Source organism: Perna viridis, chromosome 15, assembly GCF_037379345.1.
Source record: "Perna viridis isolate PV_CMFRI_1.1 ecotype Kerala chromosome 15, ASM3737934v1, whole genome shotgun sequence".
Classification (NCBI taxonomy): domain Eukaryota; kingdom Metazoa; phylum Mollusca; class Bivalvia; order Mytilida; family Mytilidae; genus Perna; species Perna viridis.
Window position 1 is genome coordinate 7,534,400 of NC_142459.1, and position 17,497 is coordinate 7,551,896.

At 32.2% G+C, this 17,497-nt stretch overlaps 1 protein-coding gene across 2 annotated transcripts; it reads right to left on the reverse strand.

Moving 5' to 3' along the window:
- Positions 1 to 269: 269 nt before the first annotated feature.
- On the reverse strand, positions 270 to 17,142 carry LOC148596766 (parathyroid hormone/parathyroid hormone-related peptide receptor-like). Of its 2 annotated transcripts, XM_088563530.1 has the most exons (15): positions 16,794 to 17,142; positions 12,966 to 13,118; positions 10,794 to 11,096; positions 9,574 to 9,673; positions 7,880 to 7,990; positions 6,830 to 6,963; positions 5,591 to 5,685; positions 5,059 to 5,215; positions 4,377 to 4,536; positions 3,668 to 3,728; positions 3,319 to 3,391; positions 2,664 to 2,749; positions 1,805 to 1,943; positions 1,025 to 1,066; positions 270 to 555 (listed from the first exon to the last, which is right to left on the reverse strand). In XM_088563530.1, exons 3-15 carry the CDS (start codon positions 10,878 to 10,880, stop codon positions 271 to 273), a joined length of 1,530 nt encoding a protein of 509 aa, XP_088419656.1. In that variant the 5' UTR covers positions 10,881 to 11,096; positions 12,966 to 13,118; positions 16,794 to 17,142; the 3' UTR covers position 270. The 2 variants fall into 2 exon arrangements, with proteins under 2 accessions (XP_088419656.1, XP_088419657.1); XM_088563531.1 differs by lacking the exon at positions 12,966 to 13,118.
- Positions 17,143 to 17,497: the final 355 nt, after the last annotated feature.

A 17,497-nucleotide genomic window follows, 5' to 3' on the forward strand; every position in this document is an offset into this window, starting at 1 on the left:
TTTCATGTTACATTGATTACTTTATATACCTCTTGAGACAAGGAATTGTTTTTAGTTTTTTTTTCTCACTTAGTTCAAAATTGAGTCCTTTCAGCGAATATGTTTAAATATTACAGAAAAGCTGTTCCACGCAAGTAACATGATATTCCCAGATCAAGTAATTGAAATAAAAACTACAAAATTTGCAATGTTGAACATATATAAGACACTATGAACATGAAAGCGAAATTTCTAATAGCACATATCATTATAAATAAATAATCAATTCATTTAAGAATTCAACATTTTAATATTTTCTTCAAAGCTGACACAACCGTTCGAGTACTTGTCTTTGTATGAATGCCCATTACTATGTGTGCCATTCATGTGTTCTGTGTCCCTGTGTCCGTTACATTCCGGTTCTGATTGTTCTACTTTAAAGTGTCCAGATGGAGATTCGTGTATACGTATTTCGTGCTCACTGTGACAGACTGATCTACTGACTGATTTGTTAGACATATAACTGTTCCGGCGAAGTGATCGTCTCCTGTGTATTTTTCTGAATTCTCTCTTTACCTAAAGACAGAAATCAATACTCTCTGTGTTATCTGTGCGATATTTATAGAATTCATATGAATGAAAGTTGAATATAGCAAAATAACAACTCAAATTATTTAATTTCAACTTTATAATGAACCCGAGGCTATTTTGTCATGATGTTGAAATTATAAAAAAAAAAAACTTGAGTTTTTGACACCAAAGTTATCGAGAGAACAATGTTATAAACGTCACAACATTGCATCCGACCAATCAGATTTTTAAGAAAATGGTAGCAAAGGGAAACGTGTTGTCGATGTCGTGGAAAAAAATGTAAATGGAAAAAAGTACTTGAAATAAGTAACCTCTGTATTTGAAATGTTGAATCTGTTTTGTCTCCATTGTTTAAAATTGACTTTTTATTCAGCTGTTTTCTTAAGAAATCTTAAGAAATCTTAAAATTCACCAATACGATTTCCTTCATACCCTTAAAGCTGTTTTGACATACCTCTTCATTCATATAACAAAATAAAATACTGACAGCAGAGCCCTGAAAATATTCAAACGATAATATTTATTAAAAAAAAACAATTACATGATATTTATTTATTATTATTATTTATTAAAAACAAAGCTGTCCATGTCAATCATAGTTATGTAATAGACGACCGAAAAAACTTCATGTGGATTTTATTTCAAGCTTTATTTGAAATATGCATGAATGGACAATCATGGGAACCAGGATTTGAACGGTAATCAAAAGAATATAAAAACAATTATAATGATGACTAGAACAGAAAAGAAAAATACATGAACACTGCATAGAGCAGGAAATAAACAACTTTAAAAAGTATAGTGTGGTTAGCACATAATTTATATGTAGAATTCACACGAAAGCACGATTTACGATGTGAAATTAAAATAATTATCACAATATTTATTCGCTCAATTGATTTGGGTACATTGTAAAATTCGTGAAATCATGTAAGAGTAAATTGTGATAAATATATTTTTTCTTCAGTCTCAAGACGATTACAAGATTTCTCCACTCCAGGAAGTCACATGCATTTTAAATCACCGGCTTAGAGTGTAAGAAATGGGATATATATTAAAATTATGAACATATGTATTTCCTGTCAAATCAAGTAATGTTTAATACAATAAAAAAACAATGACAGGAAACAACTGAGTGGAATCCTTGGACAAACCAATACAGGGAAAACAATTCCGTGATCATCAATGGCACAATTTTAAACAAGCCGTTCAAAGGGAAGGTAAATAGTTTTACCTGGAAAGAATTAAAGAACATTTCAGTGTACATCCACACTACTTCTAAGACTGGATCCATACACGACGGTACAGCTATAAATGCCATGTGATAAACACCAAACAGTGGAATTAATATCAATGTTGACTTAGCTAACTTTCTGAAAATAAATCATGTCACAGCTTAATGGTCCTATCATTTATTTATAATGTGCTAATAATGTATTTGTTAAAACATTTATAATAGTAAAATCTGTCTAAACAAACCCCTGGATTAACTGGTTAATCGTTTTAACCAAACATCATTAGTCCCACGTATTAGTTTCAACTTTTTCATAACCTGTGTAATCTGAACGTGTGCCTTGAGCGAACAAATATTTCATTCCAAAAGAGGTTCGGTTTAGACAGGTTACTATGTACTTGTATTAATGAAAATATTTAAGTTAGATAAAGTAAATATAGTGATAAAACTGAATTTATAATAATAATAAAAGTATTTTGAGAGTTTACTGATGTATAAACGCGACCGAATCACTCACCAGCTAAATAAAGTCCGATGGACATATGTAATGTTTGCTGATCAATAAATTCTCTTTTATTACCTATAATTCCATTTTTTTTATGCAACGACAACTACGTAGTCACCTTCTTTGGCGTCAGTGTTAACTGAATTAATACTCTATATGCGTTTATACAAAAGTGAATATTTTGATTTTCGTGGCGTTGATCAATGAAATTAAACGTTACATAAACAATTGGAAATATTCGAACATATACATAAGGTAACTCTGAAAGGCAACTGGTCCTTGAAAGAGTATGAAAGGATATGTGAAAATTGAAGCAATTGTTTAACTACATGAGAGTTCATGTGTTCAATTTACCTGTATCTTCTGGGATTTTTCCTGTTGACCGCTGAAAGCTTTGTGTAAAGTACCCGTATGATATTTACGAAGAAGACGAAATTTATCTGAAAAGAAATAAAATATTAATGTTAAAAGGTTGATATGTGTTGTTATAATAGACATTGAAGTATGTAATTCTCCCCTTTTACATAACTAATGGATGTAAATATAAGTTTAGGCTAAATCAAATATCGTACTCACTTTTTAAATGCATATTTCTTTTGTTTGAACATTTGATCGTTCAAGACCAAACAAAGACCGGGCAAGTATCACACAACTTTTTCATTTGGCAACATGGTTTAGTGCTATTTTACGCTAAGATACATTCACCACTTCAATTTGTGTTTTAGAACATTATATGGCAATACATTTCTGCCATCACTAGGTCTCAGTTTTGTAAAGATAACGATGTTAATATCAATCCACAAAATATAATGTTAGATTTTTTTTTAAAGCTAGGAGTACAGAACAGGTGCACCGGTAGAGTAAGCCTATTATGCTTTTTCTAGAAGCACCAGCCAATATAAACATACACAACTTTAAATATTTAAATGCAACATACATTTTTATCATAAGTCTTGGTATTAGACTTGTATGTCATTCACGGAAGGGCTACGATTTATTGTATACTTACTACAACTGTCGCAGTGATAGGCCCTTTAATGATCCATATGTAACTGTTTTCTACATCATGAGTATTCCAACATCTTAAAAATAAACACATACGACAGTTATCAAATTGTGTCTTCCAGTAAAGATAAACTTTCAAATTAATGACGTCACAAAGAGTATAGAATTTTCTCAGACAAGTAATTTTTCAAATTTTATGGTGCTGTGGCTTAGTCTTTTAGTTCCTAGATTACATTTTTTTTATTTCCGCTAGATTTTGCAGTTTCCTTATGTACTCTTTTGAAATGATAAAATCGCTTTCCTTTTACATTCTCTTCTTGGTGAAATTAACAATAGTCAATACTATTACTTACAGAGTATTTTCAAAATATATTCTGACTAGTACCCATGGAACAACAAACAAACATGGAAAACCTGCAAAACAAAAAGGAATCTACATAAAATCCTCAATTAATTTTAATAGATTTGAATATATCATATTCCCCGCCGTGTTAAGATTTTTCGGAATGATTTTAGCGTATACTGTTAAGACTTGTCGTAAGACTTTTTGGAATGATTTTAGCGTACACTTTTAAGACTTTTCGGAATGATTTTAAGATTTGTCAGTTGAAAATGGAGTAGGAAAATTATTAGTAGACTTTAAATATATTTGCAACAGTTCATTAAATTTCGCAGACCTAAGAGTTGGGGGATATAATAGCACCTTCTCTATAATTACGTGTCACTCGGTAATGGTTATGTGTAGTGTCAGTGTATGGATGAGGTGTAAAAGTCACTCGGCCAGGGTTACGTCTAGTTTCAGAATATGAGTGAGGTGTAAAGGCCACTCAGCCAAGTTCACGTGTAGTTTTTGAGTATGGGTGAGGCGTATAAGCCACTCAGCCAAGTTTATGTGTAGTTTCGAAGTTGAGATGTAAAAACATTGCAATTTATACATTTTATCCACAGCTTTATAATCAATTATATGGGAAGATCTTAATCCAAAAGGTAATTGTATACATGAGATACTATTAGTAAAACTTTCAAAATATCAACTTGTAAATATGAGTTGCAAAAACTTACCCCATCCAAATACAAGAAGAGTTCTATAGAGCTTAACGGAAACATTATATTTTGTGGATTGCACAAAAGAATGCATGTAAATTCCTTCCACAAATATCCACATACAGTTCGATGATAGTATGTAGTAAAATAGAGTGTATACAATCCTACATCCAGTGGACTGAAACATAAAAAAGAATATAGGGCTGATGTAATAGTGTTAAAATATTGGAATGATATATACATCGTTATCTTTACAAAACTGAGACCTAGTGATGGCCGCCTCGATAAAACTTATATGTACGTCAATGAAGATACATAATTAACTTAGTTTTAAATTAATTTTTTTCATCTTTGTGTAGTAAATTTGTTTCAGGAATTAATTGTCGCTTGTTACTTTAAAGTGCTAAATAAACTCACGCGACAAGACACGTCTATATTCTGATTTGAAGAAAACGAACACAGATATAACCAAACATATAAGTGAAGTCGAAAGAATTTAAATACAATTATTGCAAATGAGCTAAATTGTCGATACTTATAATTTGAAAATGGATTCAAAGTATCGCTTTTCAAGAAGCAATTTAGTGTTAGAAATGTATTGCCATATAATGTTCTAAAACACACAAATTGAAGTGGTGAATGTATCTTAGCGTAAAATAACACTAAACCATGTTGCCACAATGAAAAAGTTGTGTGATACCTGCCCAAAGGAGACACTGCTGTTAGTTCCGGTCTTGCTAAATTTATCATCTACTTCCGGTATCAGATAAACATCTTTCATAAAACAAATCACAGATCGGAATATAAAGGAGACAAACATGTTGACATGTATAGTATTTCTCTGGCATCGAAGGTTTCTAAAATTGAAATCACATTTCAAAATTATGATAAGATTACTAACGAGTTCGAAACTATGTCATTAAACTTTGTTTTAAACAAATGTTATAGCCTATGTTACTTTTTGTCGTATGTAATCTTTATGACACGCATTGTCACAATGTTCTCTCGTCTCATTGTAATCTATATTAATTATTAGTGTCAATGTCATGTCGTATTGAGTTGATTAACTTTGGGATGAAGGCAGATTTTTTACAATAAATCGGTCAAACCATGTATTGTTTGTTTGGATTAATAACCCCAAATTAAATTATTTTAATGATCGTATTTTCTATGCTTCGCCGTTACAGGTGTCAATTGCATTCCAAGGCTTTAACTGAGATAAAGAAACTCACCTAAAATAAACCATTATAGAAACAGCAACGACTAGTGAGACTAATGATAAACTATAGCCAATATCATATAAAGTCTTTATTTTGTTGACATGCTCCTAAAATTGTAATATGTCAATTACATATAAGTAAGTTATAGCATATTTAGGAATAAGATACAAAATTTAAAAAAAAGTTTTTTACCTTTAACAATATTTATCTAAAAATTATTTTTTTTTTTTTTGGTGATAATACTAGTTTGGCACGGATTCACCGTGTTTCCTTAGAAATACGTTTAACTGACGCTGCTTTCTTTGTTCTTCTGAATGTATGTATAACTGCAACAGAATCTATTTCAAAACAGCAAACAAATGCATACAGTATAGTTTTTTTTTATATTTCAGTTTAAAAAATTACATTCCTTGTCTAGTGTGTTCGTATTGTTTCGGCAAATGGGATTGAAAATGTGGATATTGTTTTCAAGGTTTATTTTTTATCAACTTTACAGTAAAATCTAAATAATCCACATACTTTTCTAAACTAGAAATGTTATTTTTTTTATTCCAGCTTGGTTTTAATGTATATTGAACTTGATTGAAATGATCATCTGTTTAAACCGCCAATTGTAAGTGTCAGTATCTGTTAGAATCAAGCAGTGAGTGAAACATGTTATGAAAAAAAAAACATCATTTTGATAGTTCAATTTAACTATTTGCACCATCACAGTCAAGGAAAACAGGATATGATTTTCAATATCATGCTTGACAATTGAACCTGAACATTACAAGGGTAGATAACTGTCAAAAACCTCATTTTTTAAAAGATTTTATTGGAAAATTTCTGCTCAAAGTCTGTTATGCAGAAATCGAATAATGGTCTTTTCAAATAGGAAAAGTATTCTTGAGTGATATTGCACTGTCAGGTCGGTGGGGTTTTGACATGCATGTTTCTGATTTTTTCACATTTTGCCTGATTCTTTCAAAGACTTACACTTAAATATTCGAAGGGGGTTCGGTTTAGAATATTTTACTGTATCAAATTATCAAAATAATTGTTGTAATATTGAAAAATTAAAAAATGATTATTATATCGCATTACGCCATAGTTTAATAATTGAAAATGTAAAGGATATTAAATGGGAAATGCAAAATACGTTGTACATGGAATTTTGACAAGAACAATAAAAATAGGATAATAAAAAGTTAGGATATGGTATACAATAAAGGTTAAAAATACAATTCAATAGCTGAAATAATGATATACCTGTATAATCGGTGGCACTGATGGGCTATACTTTGTGTTAGGATCATAACAGCCAGATAGATTTGTCCACGTGGTATTGAAAAGCGGATGAACAAACCATTTTCCGTTAGACATGCACATTTTGGAAGCCTTTCCTGCAAAGATTGATTGATTGCTGGGGTTTAACGCCCGAGCAGCAATATTTCAGGCGATGAACATGAACATGAAATGATGATGAAATGAAAAATGAGATGGGACACAAGGATAATAGGGTCGATAAATTTTGATTGCCACAAGAGAAAAGAGAGGGATGGGTAGGGTCGGGCAATTCAGCCTGGCTCCTGTGGCGGGGCGAAAAGGTTCCTACTCCTATCGAATACCACAGCAGGGTTATTTAACGTGCGAGGAACGTGGCATCCTTCCCAACACGGTGCACCACTATAGTTTGCGGTCAGGTTTGCCGTATTATAGCCTGACAACCCCAGCATATAACACGCCAGGAGTATCCCATTCCATCACCTCTGGCAAACATCCCAGTTGCTCTATGGGTAGAGCGCCTAGCCCCCGGCTAGGTTTCTGGGCACTATTTAGTCGCCTTTTACGACAAGTTTAGCGCTGCTGCAGGCCTATTCTTTTGAAACCCGGACCTGCACGGACCCACTTATTAAGTAGAAACAATAATGTCTCTCACCGACACGAGACACAAAGATGTCCCGTCAAAAACAGTGCACAAAAATAGTCTTATCAAATAAAGCTACTAACTGCCCAAGATTTATAGTGTCCTTTAACTTTGCAATATCAAAACGCCACAACAAAAAATTCTTGCGGGTCTAGTTTATCCTTATCAGTAATTTATTATATTGATTATGAACTCTACCTCATTGAACACTTGGGTAATTGATGTTTCTATGGTATTTATATACACAAAGCTACTGAGAGCTTCTTGATTCCAGAAAATAAGACATGCTTCAATCTCTACAGACTTGTAGGTTTATTACATGACGTGCGGACCGACGGACAACGGTAAAACATGCATGTATTATCTGAAAATGACTACATTTTTTTACTCACCATTCGGAAGAAGATTTGTCATGTAGTTCGGACATTTCTGGACACTGATTGTCCCAGACTTTACTGGTGGCCAACACATTATTCCATCAAACACCTGTCTACATGAGGAATCTAAAAATAATATTACCTGGTGTTAATCTCACATGTAGTTCCTGAATGGAATTATTACTTGTTGATAATCATACACGTAGTTACTGGATGAAATATTAAGTCTGTTTAATTCTTATATAGAAATGGGTTTCTTTCCATCTTGATGGAATACTGTAAATATCAAGATTTATTTCATATTACTCTCTTATAACCTGGAGTTACTTGTGAGTATGGACATTTTGCTCATCGGGCTTACAAAATGTGCTGTACTCATTAAAATAAACTAAAGGGTTCAGTACTTAGGGATATTCCAGCTTTTTTGTTGGTTTGCTTGTTTGTATATCTCGACATAAAAATACAAATCAAATTCAACAAAAAAAAAAGGAAAATGGTGGACATCTACGATGACAATAGGTTATATAATTTTGATAAGTCAGTATCTCATATTGCAACCTTATTTTCGAATGACTTCAAAAATATTCTCTGAACCAAAAACCATAGTTAATGCACGGATAAATAAAGCATATTGTAATTTTCAAAGGTATATAATGTTGAAGTGTACCGTGAGACAATTTATTACTGGCAACACAAAAACGTCAAAGAAAAAGACAATAATGATATTTGTCCTTTAATTTTACCCCAGAGTTTTACACCTTATGTTCAAATCTGCGGGTGATTCTTACTCTACTGGGGCACTTGGTCTACAATTCAATTTATTAGTGGAATTTGGATTGCTTTTTTAATCTTTATTTTCGGGGGTGGGATTTATATAGTTCATTTATATTCTTTATAGTGTTAAAAGTTTGTTTTCCTGGTATAGTTGTTGGCATGGCTAGTGTATATTTTCGGGAGTTGGACAATATGGGAGAAGTCAGAAACATGCATGACAAAAACCCACGAATCTATTTGAGACTATATAATTTCAGTCAAAGGTGTTTTCTCTATTTGAAAAGATCATTATTTAATTTTTGCATCACGAGAATTCCTTAAAATTGAATAATACAATGTTTTAAAAATGAGGCTTCCAATTAAGTTATCTGCCCTTGAAATGTTCATTATCAGTGCATTTCAATGAAATTATAACTCAATGAACCAACGTAGTATGGAAAATCTTGCCGTTTTCCTTGGTGCAAGTAGTCAAATTATACTTTCAAAATGGTGTATTTTTTCCTTCCATGTTGCACCCTCCGTCAGATTCTTACAAAGACTAACATTTGAAGATACCCCTTCCTCGTTGTAACTAATTGAATTTTATAGTTTTAAATTCTTCAACATTTAAACTTTTTTAATTATTCAATTTAATACATTTTCTGTATCAATGAATACTTAAACAGTTATTTCCCCATCCACCCTATTCAAAATCCCCATCCCTTATACAATATCCCTATACCCAATTCACATTTCCGGCCCCCTCCCATTCTCCATTCTCCGTTCCCCATCCCCGTATACCATAGAATGGGAAGTTTTCCCCAATCAAGTACTGTATATGATATATTTCTATGAAGTTCATAAACCCAAATGATTCATCGATACAGATATGGTGCCTTATATCCAGAACATAAATATTTAGAATGAACATAAACAGGCAATCAGCATTTACTTACTGTTTAATGTTTGTGATATATTGCTGCTTTGCAAACATTTCAATCTTTCTACTTCTATCATCTGTAGTTCATACTGTATCGAGCTATGTACATCAGCAATCTATTTTAAAGAGTTTAGTAGTCATCTCAATCAATTTAAATTTGCCGATGTAAAGCACTTTATCAAAAGGGTATTAGAAAAGACTCTTTAGTGGATCGTTATGGTGAATCTATCTGCATCCTGAAAACTGATTTTTTCAACGGGCCATAGTTTTCCTTTCCTCGTTTGTCTACCTCGCACTTGACATTTTATGAGCAACTCAACGGGTGTTTCTAGAAAAACAGAGCACGCTTACCCTAGCGGTGCACCTGGTCCATGCTCCCAGTTTTTAGTGAAGTCCGAGTTGCTCATTTGCTTTTTGTTACTTTGTATGTATGATTTTAGTTACTTTATGTACTTTGTTGTGTATGTCTGTTTTCCATATCTGGTCTTTGTCCCTGGATTGCATTCTTTTGATTTCCACTATAACCTTGGTTCCCATGATTACTCTTATGATATGGTATTGAATGAATTAAATATCGCGCATTGGAAAATAACTATAGTATTTTCACTGGATTTTTTTTCGTAAAATCCATTATGTGTTTAGGTTGTTGACATTTGCAATTTAAGTAGCACTCCAGGTAAGGATCATGCAAAATATGATTCATGGGTAAAAGGCCTACATATTTTAATTTTTGATATTGTGTTTGAAATGTCATAGTAAACAGAAAATAACATGTGGTTTTTCATATTACCCGTGCTCTTAGGAGATAAAAATTATATAGAATGCACTGTAGATTTCAAAATTATGGGAGTTAACTCTGTAAATGACGCTCAAATACCATAGAATCTACTGGATTTTCAATGTTGATTATCTCCTAAGAGCAGGCAGATTTGAATGAATAATTACTCATTTCATGGTATAGACCCATAAAACAACTTATAACGAAAATAAAAATATGTAGCATTTTTTTGGGGTGTATCACATTTTTCAGATTGATTTTGCATGGTTCTTACAAAGACAGCTACTTAATGTCTCTATTGACAGATACTTTGTTCTGACTGATAGAATATCTGAATATCTGCTATCTGCTTACATTTTACTTTGATAGAAAAACTATTTGAAAATTTATAAGCAACCAACCAACTCAAATAAAAAGTATTAAAACATAATTACTAATCTCAACAGAAAAATAATTACCTCTTTCTGGTGACAAAATCTGGCATCACATTCAGAACAACACATGAGTACTATCAGTTCAATGACTATCACAAAAATCCATTGCATTGTGGAGGCTACTCTTGAAAACGTATTTAATTTAATCTTTTATGAGACGGACATATGTTGTGTGTAATAGAGATAATAGTGCGTATTTATCGTTCATCAACACCTCAGAATGGGAACTTTTACTCCACCTTTGAGAAATTGCTGTCCTCTATATAATAATTTCCTAATGTCGTTCTAGAAATCCATTTCTCCTTTGATCTTAATTCCATTTCCTGACTAAGAAAGGAGACAAGGTATATACATGCAATGAAATAATTAATTAGTCAATATTAAAATATCTACTTTATACTTTATACGAAAATCCTTTTTCTGTTAGCCTTCAAACATTACAAATATAGAAAGTAAAAATAAATTGTCCATGCTGTCACAAAAAGAAATTTTAAAACATATATTCGTTCACATCAACGATAATGTTTGCCTAAGCCTTGTGTTTATTTTGGTACACATATATTTTGCAAAATATGCGACGCGTACGTTCGAACGCATAATCCAAGAGTGGTAATGTCCTTCAGATCCTCTAATTAAAATATTCACAGACACATGTTTAAGATGGCGAGATTATGGAAACCAGGGCCAAACCCAGAATTCATGAACAGGACGTAGACAAAGCAGCCAGTGCAAGAGTTGCACCTAAGACTAACCCCGTTTTTGTTAGCCGAGTATGTATCATTTAAAAGGATTGCATTTTGTTTTGTCTTAAAGTACATCAAGTGAGGACCATAAATTATTTCATTAATAGGCAGTTTCCTTTGATCTTTGAAGCATTGACAATTTCTGTTGTTTTGTAATGTTATAAGTAGGGTCTATGATAATTCACGTTTTCAATAGCTACTTATTAATTAATTTTCAGAACTGTAAGAAGATCTATGATTTCGCTAATTGTGCACGATATCATTTTACAACTTAAGAAACAAGATAAATATTACTAGTGTTTTTACAATGTATTTATCACATGTGTTGCCCTTTGTTCAAAATCAAATGCATTGAAAAACAATAGATAAGATGAACTGTATACTGTAAAATGCACAATTGTTATTAGAGACGAATATATTCTTTACTTCAGTGTTTAAGAATAAACACTTATGCAGCCTGCCCTGTGGTATGATGATTTCATTGAAGACCAATGGATGGCTGACATTTTCATCTCGGTGGGTATGTTGTCACTTTGACATATGTACACCATACCTATTCTCGTTATACTATTGTTCTGATTTAAACCATTATATTCCATAGTTAAAATTAGCGACATATTAACAAAAGTATAATTGGACATATTTTGTTCTTTCAAAAATGATTGATACAAAATGTGTATATTAAATACACAAACTTAATGCTGGTATCATTAACTACTAAACTAATGAATGACGTATTCGAATATCGTCATCGGGTACAATATAACAGAAAAAGAACTAGATATCGTTTTACCAGTAATGGGCATCATAGACTGCGTATAATTTCAAACAACGACCATATTTCATGAAGCAGGGAAAAAAGCATCTATGAATTAGTGATGATTGATTTTTTGTATTCACCCTATCATAAGGTACACCTTTCGTAGGTAATAACACATTACTCTGTCGTAATATGTTGATAATATAATGCCCATAGCGGTGACAAAATACTTTAGAATATAGACAAATCGATACAATTGTCAATTTACATCATTTGATGTGAAACTATCTTTAAGTTTTTTTATTGTCTATAAAATTGAGTGGGATGTATACCTCACGGTATAAAGTGTCTCAATTAATCATAGATATACAATTATCAGTTAATTTGAATTTTGTAACAATTCTATAACTATAAATAAATGGGATATAGCCCTTAACTAATATTGACTTGTGTATGAGAGAGTAATCAAGGGAACCAAGGTTATAGCGGTAATCAAAAGAATGCAATAATATGATAATACTTTTTGCAAATTAAAATTGATTCATATGTTTAATATCATAAAAACCATCAAACGAAAAACTGAGTTACATAACAAAGTTTCAAAGCAATACAATCAACATTCAGGTTTTCCTCTTTTGGCCTGACAACCCCCCGAAGCGAGGGCAAACTCAATCAGCCATTTTGGCTACTCACCGTAAAGGCGCTATAGGCTGTCCTTCAGTTGTTCAGATTTCTAATCAATAGCCTTTAAGGACAAGCATAATTCTGGTTCGGGCCTATACTTCAAACATCCGAGTCCGGCCCGGGCTCTTTAAACTATAATTCCAAGGCCAGATAGTCAAGTACCTATTGAGTAACATACGTATAAAGTTTAATACCGCAATGATCCAGTGAATAACACAATTCCAAAACGTTGTATATATTTGACAGTTTAACTATATGTACTTATAAGAATCGTGCAAAAATGGGAAATCAGTAACATGATTGTCAAACTTCCACCGATCTAACAGTATAATTTCACTCAAAGATGCTTTCACTATTTAAAAAGACCATTATTTGATATTGCATCATTGAATTTACTCGTAAATCTTTTAATGTAATGTTAGATAAATATGGATTTTGACAGTGTTATCTGCTCTTTAAATTTACAGTGCATTTTAATAAAATGACATATCTATAAACGAACATGATATGGAAAATCTTGTTTTTCCCTTGATTCTGATGGTGCAAACAGTCAAAAGGTTTTTGACAGAGTTATCTGTCCTTTAAATGTTCATTTTCAGTGCATTTTTACAAAAAAGATATATATCTCAATGCACAACATAATATGGAGAATTTTATTTCCCATGATTCTCATCCTGTAAATACTAGTAGTCAAATTACACTATCAAAATGATGGGTTTTTTTCATACCATATTTCACCCACTGCCTGATTCTGACAGACTGACACATAAATCATTTTATACCCTTCTCATATAAGCTGACAGAATGTGAGAAATGATTGACAAAAGTTAGATTTGGCGATGAAATAAATGTCAACTTGTATTGTTGTCTGAAACACTGCGAATATCTTTTATCAATGAGGACTTGTATGGGTAATTACATTAAATAAAGCAGATTTTACAATTCAATACCTACTGATACCCGCTTTTGTTCTTTGGTGTCAGACCATTCACATTAAATATCCTTCCAGTAAGCGATCCGTTTTTTTTTTAAATAATCAGTACACTACAGCAGATTGAAAGATACAAATTCTGTTTTGAAGATCCACAAAGTTCAAAGTTCGTTATCTGTTCATCTAAGGGTTGCTACTATAAACTATTGTTTGTTTTTATTCTTAAATCAGATTTGATAAATATAAACAACAGCATTTTAAGTTGAGAAGAAAAACGAATTTCAAACCCGTAATTCAAATCAACAGGATCTGTAATGTTTTTAATACATGCAATCGAAAATTACTCAGTTCAAGATAGAAACATGTAAATCAATCGTATAGAAATCGACGATGTTTCTTATTGCAAAACGTGCCTTGCTACATGTACCTGCATTTTCGGCAGCATGTAAACAGTTGTGAAATCTGTTTCTCTCCTAAAATTGTAATTTGTTTACAAGTACCTTAATTTAAAGTGTAAATGCCAAAAAATAAATGTCATAAGAGTACACACATACAGGAAGCTATATACAATATATCAGCAACCTGTGATTAATAGTACCCCAGAATAAGTAAAGTAAAAGTAATTCTGTATATTACAACCGTATCAGAAAAATGCATGTAGAAGTAAATACAGTCCTTGATTCGATCCAAGCAACGATTTGACGAATCCATGACTGTTCACTGATTGATCGCTGACGGACCGATGACTGATGACCGGTGACCGATCTGATCGCAGTTTTGTTATGCAAAATGACGTAAGATCTGTTTTAAATAAAAAATGTGAAATTAAAGTATAAATTGATATTTAAATCTATTACACTATATAAATATGTGTAAAATTGACAAAGAAAACAACACAAGCTATAAAAATCATTGAAAGCTCTGTGGTCACGTGATGCGATCACCAGTTAAATGAATCGGTTTGACGGATCGATGACTGACTGACTGACCGGAAACTGATCGGTGATCTATGACCGATTGCAATTTTTGTTGCACAGATCGGTTCAGGTACTGTATTATACTAGTATGAAAACAAAACACCCATCGCTTTGTGTAAAGTATCAACAGACTGTTGTTTATAGAAAGACAATATGTCGCATACAAATGTACCATGGTTAATGACCTTTGACCTTGAACTTTAACCTCAGGGTCAAATTAATGATTTTGCAATACAGATTTGTATCAAGGCTTTAACTTTGTTGTCATTATGTGTAAGAGTAATCAAGGGAACCAAGGTTGTAGGGTAATCAAAAGAATGTAATCCAAGGACAAAGACCAGACAGGGAAAACAGACACACACGACAAAGAACATAAAGTAACCAAAACCACACATACAAAGCAACAAAAGCAATTGAGCAACTCGGACTCCACTAAAAACTGGGAGCATGAACCAGGTGCACCGGTAGGGTAAGCGTGCTCTGTTTTTCTAGAAACACCCGCCGAGTTGCTCATAAAAAGTCAAGTCCGGGGTAGAAATTGAGAATTATGTTATAATAAAAAGTGTATTATAGGTACGCAGGATAACGGATTGAAGAAATGATCTACACAGGAACGGGGGTATAAAAATAGCCTGGAACAACTTTTTTCTAGCACTTTTTTTGCCCCCTTCCCTCGACGTAATTTCTGCATCCGGCCCTGCATAACATACTTAGATAAGCGAGTATTTATTCCAAATAACATTTCAATACTTGTATATCATACGAAGAATTTAAAAACGGGATGACAACTTACTATCGATCCCAAATATATATATATATATTGAACTAACAGATGTCTAGTTAAACATAACTGAGCAGAACGTTGGAGCAATGTCTGGTATGCTTAAACCTCAGGTGCACAAACGTGCAGATTAAAATGTAAATACTTGTTTGTTTGTAGTGTTTTATTTCTTGTGTTCATTTCATTTTTTTCCTTTGATATGTTTTGTTTTTGTGTTTTTGTTTTTCATACTTGTTTCGATTGCGTGCCCAGATGTTGATGTAATTATGTGACATAATTTGAGAGATGGTCGATAATTTAAAATCAATGAGCGTAGTTATTTGTATTCCAGTGGGCTTCAAAACTGACGAACCAGTTCAAAGCAATCATTGGTGTACGCCATCCTGTTATAAAATCATTTTTAAAAAAAATTGTTGAAATAACATTTGGTCAGAAAATTGGTTTTTATAGGTAAATGTTTGTTTGGTTGTACTATTGCAGCCGTACACACCATGCTCATAAGATTTGTTTACTCATATTGAATTAGCCATGTATTTCAAAATACAATAGCAAGCATGCAACGAAAAAAGTCTATTAAAATATTTATAAACTTCATGTAAAATTATGCTCATGTAATCTTTGATAATGTCGTATAATATTAAATACTCTGATTTTTACATAAAAAGAACGAAATATATTTTTATTGGGTGGCGATTCTTTTATCAGCTGAGTTTTCTACTTTTTGTACGATGAAATAATAGTCTGGGTAGTGTATGTTCTTTTCATAATTTGAATTTTTGTTTTATTATAGTCTTCAAATCTAAGTCAAATGACTACAATTACGTTCCACCAAATGCAAATATCGAATCATTCAATCTATTATGGTTACTTATAGACTTACAGAATTTAAAATATGACAATACCGTTTTTCCATAGTTTTATATCGTCAAAATAAAAGGAATATCACTTCAGTGTGTGTTCATTGATACCAAGCAAGAAACTATGTTAATAGACAATACCGTTTTTCCATAGTTTTATGTCGTCAAACTAAAATGAATATCACTTCATGTGTGTTCATTGTTACCAAGCAAGAAACTATGTTAATAATAATAATAATAATAATAATAATAATAATAATAAAACGAAACTACCAAGTCATATGTACTTACATCAAAATGAGAAAAGGAGTAAATCCAGGTCGTGCTTCACTTTTGTGATGGCAATGCTGCTATTGGGCTTCATAGCTCAATTCATAACTTAAAATACGAACATGTTCATACTAAACTGATTGTAATATGGTTGTTGTAATTATAATTTTCGTGAGTTTCCCAATTCGTAGAGTTTTATTCCAAACAAAACAAGTATATCCATAAATATATAAAAGTGAAGTCAAATGCGGATAATGAAATTCAAGCCCCAACAAAATTCCAGTCAACAATAAAATGTGGCTTTCTAATTAGATAATACACGAGTTATCAAATAATTATACACTGTATTCTAATTACACGAGATCAAAACGACCTAGACAGTGTAATAGCACAGATTCATGTAGACACGTAAAGATGACTAAAATATAGTTAATGTCCGCTCCTATTATATACCATCACGATTCATTACCCACGAAGAAGAAAAAATCAACCGTTTGGCAATTAAATAGATAATACTATTTACTAATTATATTAAGGTGTTGGACCATTTAAATCGATCGTATAATGAGTGAACACAATTTTATCTACCATTTTCTTCAATAAAATGTTGTTCAATGCGTACCACGTACTCTACAACTGTTGTAAGTCTTGTGTCAGGCGAGTTGCACGTTATAATGTAACCCGAGGCAGGGATAAGACCTTAATAATAGCGTAAATGAACCGCT